The sequence below is a fragment of the Pygocentrus nattereri genome, chromosome 29, assembly GCF_015220715.1.
Source record: "Pygocentrus nattereri isolate fPygNat1 chromosome 29, fPygNat1.pri, whole genome shotgun sequence".
NCBI classification, from domain to species: domain Eukaryota; kingdom Metazoa; phylum Chordata; class Actinopteri; order Characiformes; family Serrasalmidae; genus Pygocentrus; species Pygocentrus nattereri.
The window spans coordinates 3,554,042-3,572,869 of record NC_051239.1 but is presented as its reverse complement, the minus strand read 5'-3'; the positions used below and the strand labels follow the sequence as shown (position 1 = coordinate 3,572,869).

Genomic DNA, 18,828 nt, shown 5'->3' with positions numbered 1-18,828 from the left:
TACACATAGCTTGAAGCACACCCTTTCCCGTGAGTGAGAAAGGAGCTACCAGGCCTAAAGGATCATATAGTGAGGCTACCATTGAAAGAACACCACGACGTGTATCAGGCTGGTTCTTAAGTTGGACCCTAAACTTCAAACAATCAGACTCCAAGTGGCAGGAAATCCCCAATGCTCGCTCTACCTGAGCATCATCAAATGACAAGTTGTAATCCTGTACCTTTGTTGCCTTTTCTGACTGGGGAATACTGTCTAATAACTCCTGGTTGTTAGATGTAAACTTGTGCAACCGAAGACCTCCTAACTCATAAATTTTCTTTGCCTCATGTGCAAGCTGAATGGCTTCTTCTGGCCTGTCTACACTGGCAATTCAATCATCTACATAAAAATCTCTCATTATAAATTGTGATCCCATAGGGTACATCTCCTTATACTCCTTGGCCAAGTGCCGCAACCCATAATTGGCACATCCAGGAGATGATGCAGCCCCAAATAAATGCACCCTCATACGGTACTCATGGGGCTCACCACTTAAAACCGCTTTTTCCCCACCAAAGAAATCTAAAATAGTCTCGGTCTTCTTCAGTTACATGAAACTGGTGGAACATTCTCTCAATATCGCACATAAGCGCTATAGAGTTTTTAAGAATTAATAAGAATCCCTGTCAAGTTGTTAATTAGGTCAGGGCCAGTAAGGAGATGATCGTTTAGACAAATTCCTTCATACTTAGCTGAACAATCGAAAACTACTCTCAGCTTGTCTGGCTTCTTGGCATTATAAACTCCATGATGGGGAATATACCATTTTTCTCCCAGCTTTCCTCCATCTACAACTTCTTCTGCATCCTTCTTTTCAATAATTTCATTCATGAACTCGATATAATGTTCCTTGTACTTCTCATCCCTCAGGAGCTTCCTTTTGAGATGTACAAGTCTACTAAGGGCAAGCGGCTTATTGTCAGGCAATTTCGGTCTTTCTTTGAAAGGCAAGGGCAGTTCATAGTGACCATAGTTATTCTTAACAATGTTATTCTTCAACTTGTGAAGAAAGAAAAGATCTTCTTGTGAAACAGTTCTCTCATCACCTTGAATATCCTTAAAATCAGATTCAAGTACGTGAATAACATCTATTGGTGCAATGCATGGAGACTCTTTGACCACCACTTTGTGACATACACGAACATGACTCAAGGAGTCAGAACGTGGACATGAATGTCCTACGATACTCCACCCCAAGTCTGTCCGTACAGCATACGGTTCCTCATATTCTGCTTCTTTAGCTGCAAACTCTGCTGCTGCTTCTACTCGTTTAGCTGCTAGTGATGACTTCGAATAAGAACTAGTATTGGAAGCTGAATATGATGCTTGCGAGACAGCTGAACCATAGATGGAATGCGCATATGAACATTTTGCTAGTTCCCGAAGACGAGATCTAACATGATCAACATTAAAATCTTCAATGCCTGAGATGCGTTCATAGGCCACCTTTATAATATCTGCTGTAACAGCCTCACACGCATCTATCCGTCTCCTCATTTCAGCAGAACTGGTAGCAGATTTTCTTAGTTCTCCGTACATACTGACAATTTCATCTCTATGTTTTTCAAGAGCATCAACCCAACTACCAAGCTGAGCTTCTGAAATGTTACATTTAAACTCCTCTCTTGCCTTTTGGACCAAAATTTTCCATTGTTCGTATTTAGATAAAAGTTTTCTCTCTCTTTTTTGTGTCTCTTCCCTTTGATATACTGCTCCCTTTTCTGTAAGTGTTCGCGAACGGCAAGATTGTCGTAACCCTTCATCAAACCCTTGCAGCTGAACCTGAAGGTTACAAAGTAGATTTTCATTCTTGTCAATCTCATTTTTAAGTTGTTGTCTTTCTGCTGGCTCTATTGACCTTTCTAATGCTATTTTTTGACCTTGAACTTCAGCCTGAAGGTTACTTATTTGCTTCTCTATTTGATCAATATTAGATAATGGATTAGATAAATGCACCATTTCTAGCAACAAATAACCTTAATATAAATAATGATCTACCTAAACAACAAAAACTAAAAAAGGCATACATATACCTAAAAGTAACCAATGCTTCACAGCTTCAACCCAATTAACAAAAAAATAATAATAATAAGAGGAAGAGAATAAATAAGTACCAGTCTTTAGCCAAACGCAGCTTGCTGTGAAAAAATATTAATGGGCTTGAAAGTGGCGAATGAAAGGTCCCAGTTACAAAAGGAAAAAAAAATGGAAGAAAAAGTAATGAGGTCCGTTAATGATAAAAAAATACTTGGATCAACGATCAAAGTTCACCTTTGCTCTTCGTATTTCCAGTTCGATTATAGATGAATGTCACCAAATTGATCTTCAATACAGTCCTGCTCACTGCTATCCCACATGCAACAAATGAGTCAAGAAATACCTCAAACTGAAGTCCTAGAAACCAGCTGTTAGGCACCCTGAACCAACAGCGCCTTGAAGAAGCAGAAGCTCACTTTAATCCTTGTGTCCCCAGCAGTCTATGTCCAGTATTCTCCCAACTATGTGGAGCCCGTAGTGAAAGTTCTTACTGTAGCATCCCTGCTGAATAACTGTTTGGCTCTCAAACTGATGGTCTATGCGTCCTTTATTCATTTCTTCGCGTAAACACACCGTAAGAACTAAATACCAAAAAACAAAAACAAAACACAGGAAAACACTTAAGTCACAAGATAAAACCAGTCCCACACATTAAAATACACTCATTTCAATTTATCAGCACCTACAAAATATAAAATTTCAACAATCTAAGACACAACATGCTCAGCATTTCAACAATAGTTCAAGCAGCACAACAACCGATTGGCTAAATACATTCACTAAAAATCAATAGATTTTACCAAATAACAGCTTTACCTTATTCACCTACAGCAGAGTGCCAATATTCAAAACCTTTGAATGAGCGGATTGTTTGGTGGGTCCATTGTTCTTGGGGAACAATGGCTCCCACCATTTTACTTAAAGAGCCACCTGACTCACCTCACTTCCTGCTCACCTGTCTCATGCTGAGCATGTCAAATTAAAAGACCCAACTCACTCTCAGGCTGTTTACACAAAAGTATCACACAGACACGGTTAGTTACACGCTTTAATCAGTGAAACAGGTCAGGCGTTTGTGCGCTGACCAAGTGAATTTGGAGAAACGCACAAGGCTCTCAAATCCCGGAGTTTGACCTGAGTTTGTTTTTTGGAAGTTAAACAGTTTTACTGTTTTCCATACTTGTGTTTACCAAGACAAACGTTCCACACCACGCTGCTGTTCTGGGACACAAGGATGAGGAAGAAGCCATTCCTTCCACAGTCCAGCACAAGTGGATCAATGAAACCTGCTGATTTCCAACCTTCTGGTTTTACTTTCTCATGGTTTCCGATAGAGATCACTCCTGTAGGTCCCATTAGGAAACCATCAAATTCAAATCTGCCACTCGTTAAACCGTTAGACACACTCCAGTTCACCACAGACCTCCAACACACTTTTCTCAATGTTGGGGCTACCAGGGGAAGGCCTGGGTGGTGGACCACTCCAGCTGATCAGCTTCTTCTGAAGTGCCTGACTGGCTGAATCAGACGCATCTGTGTCGGCTCTTACCGCACTATTGAAGGACAGTCAAAAAATGCTGACAGCTTTAAAATTAGACAGTGGCTTGAAACTGCGTTGTGCCTTTTCATATGGCTTACTTCAAAAAACCCTGAGAAGACTTTCATCTGTGTGCTTTGGGTAAGGATCTTCTATTACAGTGCAAAATGGAAGGAACCTCTAGATTACAGACACTATAGTGCCTCAGAAGTGTTCACCATCAATGTGAAGCTTGGTACTAAAACACTTAAAAACTGTTAAACAACAAATGCACATCTGTAAAATCATCTGGAGTTTAATCTCTGTGACTGTTACAGGCTGTGCTCTTAAAAAAAAAAAAACAACAAAAACAAAACAGCTCCAACCAAACAACCCAAACTTTTCACAAGCTGTTCCTTTAGGATTATTCCTACTCCATTTCTCTTCCTCTCTACACCATGATAGAACAGATTGAATCCACCTCCAATGTTCCTGGCCTTGCTTCCTTTCCATCTGGTCTCCTGGAGTCCAATTTCCACCGGCACCCTGCTGGTCAACAGCACCGGAGGCGGTCGTTGTTAACCCGGGCCTTGACCGATCCGGTATGGCAATCATATTTGTGATCCGCATGATAGATTTGGCACAAGTTTTACGCCGGATGCCCTTCCTGACGCAACCCTCACCATTTATCCGGGCTTGGGACCGGCACCAGAAGTACACAAAGTACACCACTAATGGCTGGTTTAGTAATAATAATAACAATAATAATAATAATAAAGTTTATTTATATAGCGCCTTTCACAAACCCAAGCATGTGGGGAAATTAAAAAAAAAACACTAAGCAGTGGAGGAGGAAGAAAAATCTGTATTAAAGACAGTGGTGGACAGTAACTGAGTAACTGAGTAACTAAGTAACTGAGTAAATGTAATTGGTTTCTGTACTTTAGTATTTTTTGATGTATCTGTACTGAAGTTTCTCTGTTCTGGGCGATTTTTTACTTTCACTCCACTAAATTTCAGAGTCCAATATCTGACTTTTTCTTCTGCTACATTTTGTCCTGCATATGTTCATTCTGTTCATCATCTGATAGCAGAGAGATTACAGGTGAGTAAAATTAGCCCCAGAGTGTGTCCTGCTCAGTCCTCGCCCTCCTTCATCTTCCTAACTGCACCGGATTACTGCAGAATTCTGAAACAAGTCTTTCAGCAGCATAACATGCATTCCAGTTGCTTCCAAGATGGAGAGACAGGGCAAGTTTATTTGAATAGCACCTTTTATACATAGTGGTAATTCAAAGTGGTTCACACACGTGCAGAAAATGGAGAAAACAATGCAAATCAGTTAAAAAAATAAAATGCACTGCAGAGATCAAATGTCCAATAGCAATAAGTCAACTTCATTCTTCATCTCCACTGCACAGGTTTTTGATGTTGGAGATCATTAGAGATCACACATCTAAACTTTATCGTCAGCCTTTGGCCTAACTCCCAAAATCCCACCCCACTTACAACTGTGACTGGCGGCAGCCGTCCCTCTCACAAACAGTGTGTGTCTGTCCATTGGTTTTGCTTGTTTGTTAAATTCTTGCATGTGTTCTGTCCAATTCTCAGCCATATTTACAGTCCAGTCTTATTTGTTTGATGTTGTTGACTCACATTAAGGCATTTTGGTTTCAAGATTTGTTTTCATTAATTAATTAATTAAAATAGCACCTTGCCTGGAGGCTGCAAAAAGGGATATAGTTAATAATAAACCAATTGTAACAAAAATACTATCAACATAAAATGATTACAAATACTGGTCATCCATTTTATTTGTAGAAGAATTTGATACAATGCTACACCGTCAAAGTCCTTTTAATTAGTAAATAAAAATATTTTGGGCTTTTTGATTATAACCAGCAAAACATTGTACAAAAAAAAGTTATGATATAAATCAGCCCTAATAAACTATTATTAATAACCAGTGTGTCAGGAACAGGGTAGGGTAGTAAAGGAATACATGTACAAGCGTTGCATAACAAGGATACAAAAAAGTACATTATAGAAACAGTGATTACCAGCAGAATTACATTAATTACATTCAAACCATTAAACAAAGCAATCCCTTTTGCTGACTTGTATTGTTCAAATGATAAATGTCACAGGAATCATGTACATTTGAAGAGTTTTTAACTTGGGGAAGAAACAGGGGTGGAGGGTCCTGCAGCTGGGAGAGGGTTATGAACAATCCCCCCGTTACGAGCAGCAGGTCTCATTTTTTTTAGTGCAGATCTTCAGGCGTTTTATTTGTATTGTCAGAACTGAGATCTGCAGCGTTTTCCTGATGAAATCAGTCACTCATCCACCCTCGTTTTCCACATCGTCAAGATTCTACAACAGCAGACTGATCTGATCTGACGCTCAGCTCTTCTATTCTCATTTGTTTTGCCATAAAATTCTACAGTTTTCTACCTGTGAATGAAGCTTTTGTGAACATTAAGATTTGAATGCTGCAGTTAATTAACACCATCCGTCTGAAACAGGAACAGAAAGCAGTCTCGTGAAGGAAGTTAGTTTAGTTCTAATTTCTGTCTTCGGCAGTTTTTAAATGGAGGCTGCAAAATGTCAAAATGTGTAAATTATGATTTGTAACCAAGACGAACAGCTCAGTCTAAGTTTCCGAGTGAAACAAATGCTTTTTAAACTTTAAGATCACATTCATTTGCAGTGGACAGTAAGTAAAAGGAATGGTCAGAGTGGTCTTTATTGTAGCAAACTGTAAACATGTCTGGTGGTCCAGGGTAATACTGCATTTGTCTGAGAGCACATTCCCAAGTTCCTGCTGCAAATGTTCATGTAGGGATCAAATCCATTCAGCCAAAAAGTTTTCCCTTCTGCCGATGAGTGGATCACCAGAGTTGAGCTCAGGAGACCATCAATGTTCCTCTCAGCACTCGGCGGCATCTCAGTGCTGCTGAACTGAGGTCAGTAGGGGTACATGGAGATGGAAATGTAAATGATGAATATACTCTGGTATGTGATGCGGCCATGCTCGGACAGTGTGGTTGCTTGTACTCGCAGCCTGACCAGGCCGGGATGGTCTAAAGTACGCATGGTGAAGATGATGCCTCTTCCAGCCTCATCCTTAATTCCAAACGGCTGGTCTTCGATCTCACCTCCTTGTTCTAGGATGGTGAAAGATGTGCGTTCCTGCAGGACACCAGCCTCAGAAAACGCTGTAAGACGGATCACGTTGTGCTGTGCTGGGATTCCGAGGGGAAGAGTCAGGAGCTTGTATTGGAGAAGGAGGGGAGAAGCTCCGGCGGCACAGTTTGGAGAGCACGGTCTATAACAGGTCCTGTGGACACCAAAAGGGTTTGTTTGCTTGTAATCACATTGGTTCAGAGTTTTGTTTAAAAAGTATACAATCACATTTCCAAAAAAGTTGGGACACTGTCCAGAAGGTAAATAAAAATAAAATGCAATGAAATGCAAAGCATGTGCATCATATTTTTAAAGGAAAGAGGAGGAGGGGACACAAAATGTATATTTTCTCTGCATTTTGTTAATATTTTCTCTGTATTTTGTTCGTTTTCTCTGTATTTTGTGTATGTTTTCTCTGTATTTTGTGTATGTTTTCTCTGTATTTTGTTTGTTTTCTCTGTATTTTGTTCGTTTTCTCTGTATTTTGTGTATATTTTCTCTGTATTTTGTTTGTTTTCTCTGTATTTTGTTAGTTTTCTCTGTATTTTGTGTATATTTTCTCTGTATTTTGTTTGTTTTCTCTGTATTTTGTTTGTTTTCTCTGTATTTTGTGTGTTTCATTTTGTTCAGTTTGTTTTTTCACATTTTACTTTATCTTAGTTACTTTCTGTTTAGTGATTATCTGAGTGTCTCCACAAGCATTTCAATACTTAAATGTCCTGACATGCTGTGCAAATGACAAATTAACTTGAAACACAGAGTCCTAACATTTTTGGAAATGTGGTTGTGGTCTTTTAGTGCAGTATTCATACAGCAGATCTGTCTTCATTCCTCGCTTCTCCTGTTGTTTCGTAATAATACAGTTCCCCAGTGTAGGGGTCTGATATTCCACATCCAATGAGTTTAACACAATGCACCTCTTAAAACAACAACTTTCCCACTATTCATGCCATTTTCACTGCACTGCTCACATATTTCTGCACTCATGTATTCTGTCTTACTGCACAGTTAATGTGGGAAGAGAAGTGTGATTTACCCAGGACTGCCCCCTCTCTGGTAGCTGGCAGGGCAGGGAGTGTCCAAACACTGGTAGCCCCCCCGTTTGTTAAAGCACATTTGGTTCGGTCCACACTGAACCCTCTTTTCAGTACATTCATCAATATCTGGAAAAAAAAAACATTTAGATTACATTTAAATTTGCAAAACATTTAGATTACATCTGTAAATTTCCTGCTTGAGCTTATTCTGCACAGCTGAGATTGTAATGATATTTACAGAATTGTGTGGAGTCATAAGTGTGAACTGAGCAAACTTACAACTAATACGGTTAATATACACTTTATATGAATTACATCAATTAATATTTCATACGTCATATATTGAGGAATAAATGATTGTCATATCCCAGCTAGCAGAGAACAATCCCCTCACTTTGGCTAATACTCCCAACAAGTTTTAATAATGTTTAAAGAAAACCTTTCATTCTAACGCTCAAAGAATGTTTCAAGGATATTTATCATAAAGTTACATGTTTAACTGCACTCAGAGGAGGTTGTGACAATGCTGGTAGGGCCACATTATGTTTTAGAGAACGTTCCTAGAACGCTCCCATCCTGGGAGAAAAAAAATTTCCTGCTGAATTCACTAATAGAACATGGGACTAATATTCTCAGAACATTTTAGAACAAAAGCTTTGCTGGAACGACTCGAGGAACTCACCTTGGCAGGTTCGACCGTTGGGTAAGAGTTGGTATCCTGAAGGACACAAACACTGGAAACTTCCAGCTGTGTTTCTACATTCATGTTGGCAGGGCTTTCTGAACACACATTCATCAACATCTGCATGGAAAGAAAACAGGAGCTTTGAGACAAACGGTCAGACCCAGATCAATCGGTGCTGATCCTAAACCTAGTTCTAATCTGATAGTAGTCTGATCGGCTAGATTCAGTGTAATATGTTCACCCACCCACACAGGTGCCGTCCTTGTTGGTGAAGCCTGTGGGGCAGCTGTTCCTCGGACCATGCAAGGGTCCCTGACGCTCAGCCTGGAACTGGGTCAGGAACGGTCGGCCAAGAGTGGACACCAGCTGCGGCCTCAGTCTGGTGTGGAACCTGGTGCCATTGGTAACGATGCGCCCCCTCTCTAGGCCAGCGCAGGAACGGCCGTCGCCTAGCAACACGGTGCCTGGTGGACACACGCAACGGAAACTGCCGGGCACGTTCCGACACTGATAGGCACAGGGGCTGGGTGTCTGGACACATTCATCAATGTCTGACCGGAAGAGAAGAGGTCTTAGAACTTAGCACAGCATTTAAACAGTGATGCTCGGAACATTTACAGACTAAATTAGTTGCAGGTAAATACTCCAAATATGATGCTGCGGATCTACAGCTTAGAGGACGTGATTCATTAGCATAATAATTGGTATGAAGCTGTAAATAAAAATGTTAGATCGGTACAGAATGACTTGCATCTTAAGATAATAGATAATAAACTGCAATAAACAATAAAAAATACCATATTCTGTTAACGTTTAGAAATGTCTTGTTATTCTCAAAAACCTGAAACACAAAATAAAACCACTCTGTAAAGCGTGAGGTAAACAACATAAACAAAGCTGGAGTTTTCCATTTTAGCACTTGTGTCACACGTTTTTCTGATTTCAGACATTCTGTGTTAAAAGTAGGGTGTTTCCTACCTTTCACCAAATGACCAGTAGGATAGGTTCCAGCTCCCCCCTTGTGAGAGCTTAGAAAGTGTGTGTGTGTGTGTGTGTGTGTGTGTTAAAAATAACCCAACATGTGGTGTTTCCAGCTGAATGCACTGATGTATACACACACACACACACACACACACACACATATATTGTGACCGGTGGCCGTCTCACCAATTCGGTTCCTCCAAGCCACGCCAGCCATGGGCTGATCTCTGGGCTGCTGAAGGTGGCCTGCCCCTTCAACATTTTGTTTTGGACAGCAGGCAACCAAGTGGGTGAGTAGCTTAGTGCCAGAGCCCATGTGTGGAAACTGCTGTGCTCTCTCTCTGCGCTCCTTACCCAGCCTGAGCCGACGACCAGGAGCCCACGAGCCACTGCCGGGACTTCCCCTCCTGCCGCGCTCCTCTCAGGACTACCCCCTGAGGCTTTGCTCACCTCTGGCGCCCCACAATATATAAGTCTATAACTTATTGTGTGTGTATATTACATATATATTTTCTTTATTGATCTCACCTGCACACGGTCGGCCGACGCCCTGAGAGCGGAAGCCCCTTGGACACACGCATGTGTACCCACCGAGCGTGTTTTGGCAGATCTGACTGTAACGACACGCGTGGCTGCCGTCCTCACACTCGTCTACGTCTACAGTTCAACAAACACGAGATACAATACCAATCATGGTAATCAGTAATCAATAATAATAAATAACAACTATAATAAATCTCACCTGTACACACGCCGCTCTCCGACTGCGTCATGCCTGCTGGACAACTTTCAAAACACTGATATCCTCCTTCTGTGTTTCTGCACTGCTGATTAACTGGACACACACTCTGCAAACATTCATTTACATCTGACACACACACACACACAGCAGTTCAAATGAAAGAAATTATAGATTGATTTGGTTATATAAAATAAACAACAGTTCAGACCAGTTTTCTTCCTGGATTCTTTTGATGACCCTTAAAAAGATCTACAGAGAAACTGACCAAGACATCGATGTCCCACCAGCTGATAGCCTGGACGGCAGGCGCAGCGGAAGGAGCCAAGTGTGTTGAAGCACTGATGCTGGCAGGGAGAGACTGAAGACTCCTGGCACTCATCCACATCTATTAATAATAATAATATTAATAATAATAACAATAATATAACAACAACAACAATAATAATAATAAATATAGCCGCAAGCGGCGATGAGCGGGTTCAAGCATGTACAAGCAGTACCAGCCCTTCAGCAGTTTAGCCCATCAGGCGTAAAAAGGCCTCAAGCTGTTTGAATCTTGTTCAGAGGCCGAGCGAATAGAACCGAAATGATGTCAATTCATCAAAAGGCCTTCAGTTGCCATAAACAACGAGCACACGTCTTTACCCACATGATAAGTTTCCATTCATATGTACTGAGCTACACTGGTTTGTAGAACATAGATGTCAGAACTACCTGACCATTGGCAGCATTTCTCACATAGTACCCCTTGCACAGTGGACTGGTTCAGTTTTTAACCCATTGACTTGATGTAGGCCATAGTCAGGCCTAATGCAGTCACAATGGGCCCTGTTTTGGTGCTCTATAGCGCCCCCCTTTGGCCAATCGAGGTCATTTTTGCTACGTGGCGAGATGCACACAAACTACACCTACCCACCAAGTTTGGTGTCTGGATGGATTACGATCTCTTCTCCACAACCACTTTTTCAGGAGAAAAGAAGAAGAAGAAGAAGAAGAAGAAGAAGAGAAATCGCACTGCGTGCTTCAACCCTAATAATGAATTTCTTCACGGTTCTCCTCAGTCAGCGTTTTACAGTAAACGTCTCTCTCACCTTCACAGCTGCTGCCGGCTGAGCTGGGTTTGAATCCAGGGCCACACTGCGCCTGACAGCGATACCGGCCCACTGTGTTCACACACTGCTGATTTGAGTGGCACATGTGTGACCCTTCAGCGCACTCGTCTATATCTGACACACAGTAAATACACAGCACAGTGAAAATGCTGTAAACACAAGCAGACAGACTTTCCAAACCAGAATAAACACAAACTAACAAACAAACAGCCACTGTGTCTGATCTGGGTGTGTTTTCTGAACTGCTTCTGGAGGAATTAAGTCTGAATGCAGAGCACAGAAACAGGATAGGGAACCTACATTCATCATTAAGGTCAATTTATGGTTCATTTTTTGTTTGTTTTGTTTGTTTAAACAAACAAAGCTAAATGGTGCATGTTGAAGACACAGTGAGTTAGCACTGCTTAAATAAGATCAGGCAGCCCTAAACTGAGGACGGGCTGGTGTCTGGTCTTAGAATCCACTTAGCTACATTCAGCTAGAAGAACAAAACTGACCGATAAAGCGAATCAGCACAACATCACCTACATAACCTGATGATTTTTATCTGTATTTTCTTGACAAACATATTAACATAATACAACGGAAAATTAATTGAATAATAATTTAATTGGAAAATTACATTTAATTGGCAGGTCCTGCGACCTTGCGTAGCATCTGTAACTGTGACAGTGGCACCAGCCTGTCCCATACTGCATACTTTACTACTTGAAAATATGTCTATTACATCAAGTTTAAATTACTGCCATTTTTATTTCTGTCAACACAAAACCAGTGCAGTGCTTTAAGTCAGTGCTTTTGACCGTAGTCGCAGGGCAAAGCTCAGTGTGACTTTCTTTTAATGCTGTGACGTCTTCAAGGAGCCATGAATTTAATCACAGAACGCCGTGATCGGTGACTCTGGTGGGGTGAACTGCATTTGAGCAACATGTTATAGCAGCCTAAACATATTTGACTCAGTGGAAATGCAAGCAGATGCTGGACACAGGAAGTGACCAGGTGTAAAAGGGGTCTTTGTGTTGCTCTTTAACAAAATGATCTGGGTTTGAAAAGTAACACTGAGAAGGTAAGCAGACCTTGGCAGGTGTTGGAGTGGGTGGAGATGCTGAAGCCGGAGGGGCAGGTGCAGGTAAAGCCACCCATGATGTTGGTGCAGGAGTGAGAACAGCCAGAGTCCACAGCGCATTCGTCCTCATCTGAAACAGCAGCAATCAGCAAAACTCATCATTAAAACACATCATCTCAAATAAATCCTGCACTGGAAGATCATCAGTTTGAGCTCAGTTTTCAGTTCTCCAAAAAAGAGCTCTATACAGCACACACTTAAAAGTGATGCTTCTTCAAGGCTTCTTTAGCAAAGAAAACAGTTCTATATAGAACCATGAACACTCAAAGAACCCATTTGCATGACTAAACAGTTCCTCAGATTGGTGGAGAATGTGCTGTAGATGATTCTTTATGGAACCTTTTTGGAAAGTTTTCTATATAACACAATAAAAAAAACCTTTTTGGTGCTTCATGAAATGCTTTTCAAGAAGGTTCCATATAGATCCATCTACACCACATTCTGCATTAAGCTGAAGAACCATGTCATGATGCACAGGCCCCCTTAATCATGCAAAGACCTCTTTGAATGTTCACAGTTCATTTATAATTTTTTTTAAGAAGCATCTTTCTTAAGAGTGTAGCTTACCAGCACAGTATGAGGCCGTGTCCAAGACGAATCCTTTCGGGCATGTCTCTCCACCACCCTCTGCAGACAAAAACATCCACAGGTGTTACAAAGCTTCGAAGCAGCATCTTAACTTCACACTCTCCACCTCCTGACTCTCATTCTCTGACCTGGCACGACCAGTGACGCGGTCATCTGGAAATGTAGGCTAAGGCTAAAGAGACTGTAGGTCCCGCTGATGTCCGTCAGTCTGACCAACTGCAGCAAAGCCCCATGGCGCTCTGCAGGGCCTTCGTACAGCAGAGAGTGATTACAACGCAGGGTCACCGGGACACCGTCCTGCAGGTGGTTTTGTGAGGACCAGGCATAAAGCTGCCCGGAGCCTGTCTGAACGTATGACTCATCAAAGTCCTGGAGAAGACACACTTTGTTTAGGCTCAGTTCAGAGGACAGAAAGAGCTGAACTGATTCCAGGTATTTAATTCAGATTGAAGTCAAACCTGAAGACTGAGCCAAGAAGATGACAGTGATGATGGAATAAAACCATTGATGACCATGTCCACCAGCAGGACACCTTCTGCATCCACTCCTCTGGCCACATGTGTCAATTTTAGGATCTCTCCTACAAACACGTATACACAACACATGGTAAATGGCCTATTTACACAAAAATATAGAAAGATATTTAACGTGATTAACTGAATTTTATATTAATATATTAAATTGAAACTTATGAGCTCCAGAGCTCTCACCGGTCTCAAACTCCAGCTGAGACTCCTGTCTGAAGTGACCATGACTGACAGAGAACCCGTTTTGTGTTTCTGCTGTCTGCAACACGGTGGTCCAGTAGACGGGAGCAAATACAGATACAAGAACTCGCATCAGAGGGCCTGCAAAGCAAGAAACTCACTCTTCAGAACACTCTTTAAAAATATGATTCTTCAAGGGTTTTTTAATAAAGAAAATGGTTTTAAACAGAACAATGAGCATTCAAACAAGTTTAAAGAGTTCCTTACATGGTGAAGTGTTTAGATTCATAGAGAATGCGCTGTAGGTGGTTCTACATAAAATCTTTTTGAAAAGAGTTCTATGTTGCACCAAAAATGGTTCTGCTATTGCTACAGGCTTGACATTGTAAGATACACATTACATCTGAAGAACCATTTCACTATGAGTGTTGAGTGTATATTTGCATGTTGGTCAACTTGAAAACAAAAAAGCAAAATAGAAAAAGTGAATCACCAGCAGGTGGCGCCTGTGTTTCCATTTGCCTTTTCATTTTGACTTTTAAAGCACGTCTGCGCTGAAAAACTGAATCACAAACCATCACTTTGCTGTTGATTTACATTTTTTTACATTTTCATTTTGTAGATATGCAGCCTATGACTTTGAAAAGAAATAAAAATGTAAACATTGTACTACAGACAGTAGTGCGTCCTGCTATGATGTACGGTTTGGAGACTGTGGCTCTGTCTAAAAGACAGGAGGCTGAGCTGGAGGTGGCGGACATGAAGATGCTGAGATTTTCAACATGAAGATGCTGATGATGCAGATCAGAGGGACAGTGAAGGTGGAGCAGTTTGGAGATAAAGTCAGAGAGGCCAGGTTTAGATGGTTTGGACATGTGTTGAGGAGGAATAGTGGACATATTGGTCAAAGAATGTTGGAAATGGAGCTGCCGGGTAGAAGGAGAAGAGGTAGACCTCAGAGAAGGTTTATGGATGTAGTGAAGGTGGACATGGAGATGGTTGGTGTAAAAGTAGAGGAGGCAGTGGATAGGGTAAGATGGAGGCAGATGATCCGCTGTGGCGACCCCTAAAGGGAGCAGCCGAAAGAAGAAGTATGGTCTACTGGGAGCAGTGCTGGTTGAACAGTCTCACAGCAGCAGGAAGGAGGGACCTGCGATAGCGCTCCTTCACACACTTGGGGTGAAGGAGCCGGTCACTGAAGGTTATAGTTAAGGTGCACACCCAGGTACCTATAAGAGTCCACTCATTCAATGTCCATTCCCTGGATGTTCACTGCTGGAGGGGGATGTGTGCGCCTGTGGAAATCCACCACCAGTTCTTTGGTCTTCCCTGCATTGATCTGTAGGTGATTCTGCAGACACCAGTCCACAAAGTCCTGAATCAGTTCTCTGTTCTCTCCGTCGTCCTCATTTGTGATGCAGCCGACAATCACTGAGTCATTTCAGGAAACGGTTAATGCTTATCACACTTTTTCTTGGCTGCCTTCTTCTTCTGAATACTCTCCTGGACTTCCTCATTCCACCACCAACTTTCCTTGTCTTCTTTCCTCTGACCAGATGAAACTCCCAACACATTCTTGCCAGTTTCTCTCACCACCTTAGCTGTAGTTTCCCAGTCCACAGGTAGTTCCTCACTGCCCCAAGGGCCTGTTGCAATTTTTCCCTGAACTGCCTGCAACCATCCTCCTCCTTCAGCTTCCACCGTCTAATCTTTGGCTCTGTCTTCACTCTCTTCCTCTTCTTTGTTTCTAATCTCATTCTAGACAACCACCCTATGCTGCCTTGCTACACTTTCCCCTGGCACCAATTTACAATCTCCAATCTCCTTTAGGTGGCATCTCCTGCTAAGGATATAATCCACCTGTGTCCACCTCCCTCCACTCTTGTATGTCACCCTGTGTTCTTCCCTCTTCTGAAAATACGTGTTCACCACAGCCATTTCCATTCTCTTTGCAAAATCTACAACCATCTGACCTTCCGCATTTCTGCCTTTCACACCATACATACCCAGCACCTCTTCATCCCCTCTGTTCCCTTCACCAACATGTCCATTGAAGTCTGCACCAATCACTAATCTCTCCTCTCTAGGGACACCATCTACCACTTCATCCATCTTACTCCAAAATTCCTCTTTCTCCTCTAACTGACAACCAACCTGTGGTGCATATGAACTGACCACATTCAAAATTACACCATCAACCTCCAAATTCAGGCTCATGATCCTGTCTGACACTCTCTTTACATCCAGAACACTTTTCCCAAGCTGTTCCTTTAGGATTATCCCTACTCCATTTCTCTTCCTCTCTACACCATGATAGAACAGTTTGAATCCACCTCCAATGTTCCTGGCCTTGCTTCCTTTCCATCTGGTCTCCTGGACACACAGAATATCTACCTTCCTTCTCTCCATCATGTCTGCAAGCTCTCTGACTTTACCAGTCATTGTCCCTATGTTCAGAGTCCCTACTCTAACCTCCACATTCCTGCCTTTCCTTCTCTCTCGCTGCCTTCTAACCTGCCTTCCTCCTCTCCTCTCTGATGGTCTTCGACCTACAGTAGTCCAATTTCCACCGGCACCCTGCTGGTCAACAGCACCGGAGGCGGTCGTTGTTAACCTGGGTCTCGACCATACAAACATACAATATACACACACACACACAATATATACACACACACACACACACACACACACACACACACACAATATACACACATACAATATACACTTATATTCAGAATGCAAATATTTTTCATTGTGCAATATGTTCATATGTGCAATACAGATTTTATGCAACTCTTAGAGACTCAACTTTAGCTTATTATTTATAATATTTATAATGTTTATACTGTTTCGCGTTTCTATTACTGAGTGCCTTACTTCTATTACTCTAGTGCTGCTGTAATACTGTGTTGGACTAATAAAGAATTATCTTATCTTTCCAAAAGATTCAGTAAAACAAGATGTATTGGTAACCAAAAGGTGATTCGAGGTCATATAAAAAAGGGAGGGGTGATGAACTCACCCCAGACAGGGTATAAAGAAGGATGCTTTGTAACAATCTTTGCATTGTGGCTGTCCGGGAACCATCTTGTCACTTGAAGCTCAATAAATGAAAAAGGCCTTTTCTTTCCTTCGATAAGAACTCAAGAATGCTTTTTAATCTTTTTACTTTTATTACCCTTTTTGCATAGGAGAGCAGAATACATTTAGAACTAAAACTTAACTTAGAATTAATTAGTTGTAACGTAACACATGTTCAGATTTGGGGCGGAGGCTGGAGCGCTCTGAGTCCCGACACTAATAAGACTCAAAGGAAAATGGCTGAATAAAATGCTCCATAAGTTTGTTTGAAAGCTTAGCTGTTTTTATTCATTGGTTTGCAGTTTTTAAATGTATTTTTATTATTTCTCATCTGTCACTTACCCACACTGGGAGGAATGTTGTCCACATGGGCTTGCAGGTTGCTGGTGCCCTGCTCCAAGTTCTCAGTGATGTTGACTTCAAGGAAAGCCACTCCAAACTCTTGATCATTCACTATCCCTATCAGACTGCCTCGGGCCCTCCGAGGGGTCTCACCTACAACAGATGTAGAGAGAATTCTATTTTATATTAAAATTAAAATAAAACGAGTGCGCGAACGTGCATGCTGCCTGTTACAGTAGCTCCCGTTCATGTTCTTTCATTTTTACTCGTAACTTTTCTTTACCTTTTTAATAGTTTATTTATTTCTGCAATTTCCCCCTGGGATCAATAAAGGAATCTGAATCTGAAACAAAAAAAATTTAATTTTCTCCCCAGTTCGACCAATTAGCTGGGCCCCCACCAGTCACATGATACTACCAAGCCTACACTCTTAAAAAGATGGTTCTTCAAAGGTTGATGAGTAAAGAAAATGGTTTTATAAAGAACCATTTTCATGGTGCAAAGAGCCCATCTTTTTTAAAAGTGTAATATGTGCCCCCCTTTTAGACGTGATGCTCCAACACATTTTCCAAACTGCTGCCAGGAGAACATTAACTGCTAATTCTGTTCAGATGCCCATGTTATCCTGTCTTGGACTCCTGGCAAAGGACGGCTGTGGCATCACCAGGAATCAAACTCATGATCAGATTAGAGAACCTTAAGACTAGATTATCAAGTTGTCGCTTAAATCAATAAAAAGTAACCTGAACATAACGATGTCTGGCATTCCCTAACATCCACATTTGGACCTTCGCAAAGTGGGCCTCCATCAGTTGGTAGCGGGTTGGTGCATGATCTGAATCGCTCCTGGATTCCCCGCCCACAGGTGACACTGCACGGCCCCCAGTCTGCCCAGTTTGAGAATCCTCCTGGAACTGCAGTTATGATTTGAAGTTCAACAACCTTACAGTGGAGATTTTGTACATACAACACTGTAATGATACCAAAATAATAGTTCTGATCTCTTCTTTTTGGCTTTTCTGTCTGTCTCCTAGTAAGACTGAGCAGCTATTCATCCCTGCAAATACAGGTCCTCATTATCTTGCCTTTTCAATCAAGAACTCTCATTGTTCCCACAGATTGGTGGATGGATGGATGAATGGATAGACAGATATATCCTAGAAGGAAATTCTTCTATTGCAGCAGTACAAAGCACGGTAAAGAGTAAACAAGAGCAAAATGAACAGAAGCAAAATATTGCCAACATCTTTGTTGGCCCTTATGTCCAGTTTGTTGTCAAGTAGGTCCACCACCATCTCCTTGGTCACATTGAGGATCAGGCGGTTCCTCATACACCACTCAACAAAGCTTTCCACAAGTTTCCTATACTCTCCTTCCTGCAATTCCTCTTTCTGTTCAACAACTCCTTCAGGTCCTTGGTTTGTTGATGGGAATACAACATATCCGCCTGGCTGGAACAACAGTGTATGTACAGAAATTGATGTAATCAGTGATGTAGTCTGTCATCCTGTTGTTGTTTCCACTAGCTGATTCACGCAAGAGTCACCAGTCTGTGGTCTCAAAGAAGACCTGCAGAGCTTCCTCAGCCTCTGGTGACCACCTCCTGATTGATCTCTTTGTCACCAGTTTTCTTGAGACTCCAGGTTGGT

General features: G+C 41.7%; 1 protein-coding gene across 1 annotated transcript in view; it reads right to left on the bottom strand.

Moving 5' to 3' along the window:
* Positions 1-5,378: 5,378 nt before the first annotated feature.
* hmcn2 (hemicentin 2) overlaps positions 5,379-18,828 on the bottom strand; it is a 103,290-nt gene continuing 89,840 nt past the window's right edge. Inside the window, exons 66-80 of the mRNA XM_037536256.1 lie at positions 17,923-18,093; positions 17,180-17,332; positions 13,760-13,897; positions 13,508-13,629; positions 13,178-13,418; positions 13,029-13,088; positions 12,412-12,531; positions 11,315-11,449; positions 10,489-10,608; positions 10,224-10,349; positions 10,010-10,138; positions 8,746-9,051; positions 8,498-8,617; positions 7,815-7,941; positions 5,379-6,932 (exon numbers count right to left, since the gene is read on the bottom strand). Of these exons, the coding sequence (XP_037392153.1) occupies positions 6,560-6,932; positions 7,815-7,941; positions 8,498-8,617; positions 8,746-9,051; positions 10,010-10,138; positions 10,224-10,349; positions 10,489-10,608; positions 11,315-11,449; positions 12,412-12,531; positions 13,029-13,088; positions 13,178-13,418; positions 13,508-13,629; positions 13,760-13,897; positions 17,180-17,332; positions 17,923-18,093 (2,441 nt within the window). The 3' untranslated portion in view covers positions 5,379-6,559. The remainder of the gene's footprint in view (positions 6,933-7,814; positions 7,942-8,497; positions 8,618-8,745; positions 9,052-10,009; positions 10,139-10,223; positions 10,350-10,488; positions 10,609-11,314; positions 11,450-12,411; positions 12,532-13,028; positions 13,089-13,177; positions 13,419-13,507; positions 13,630-13,759; positions 13,898-17,179; positions 17,333-17,922; positions 18,094-18,828) is intronic.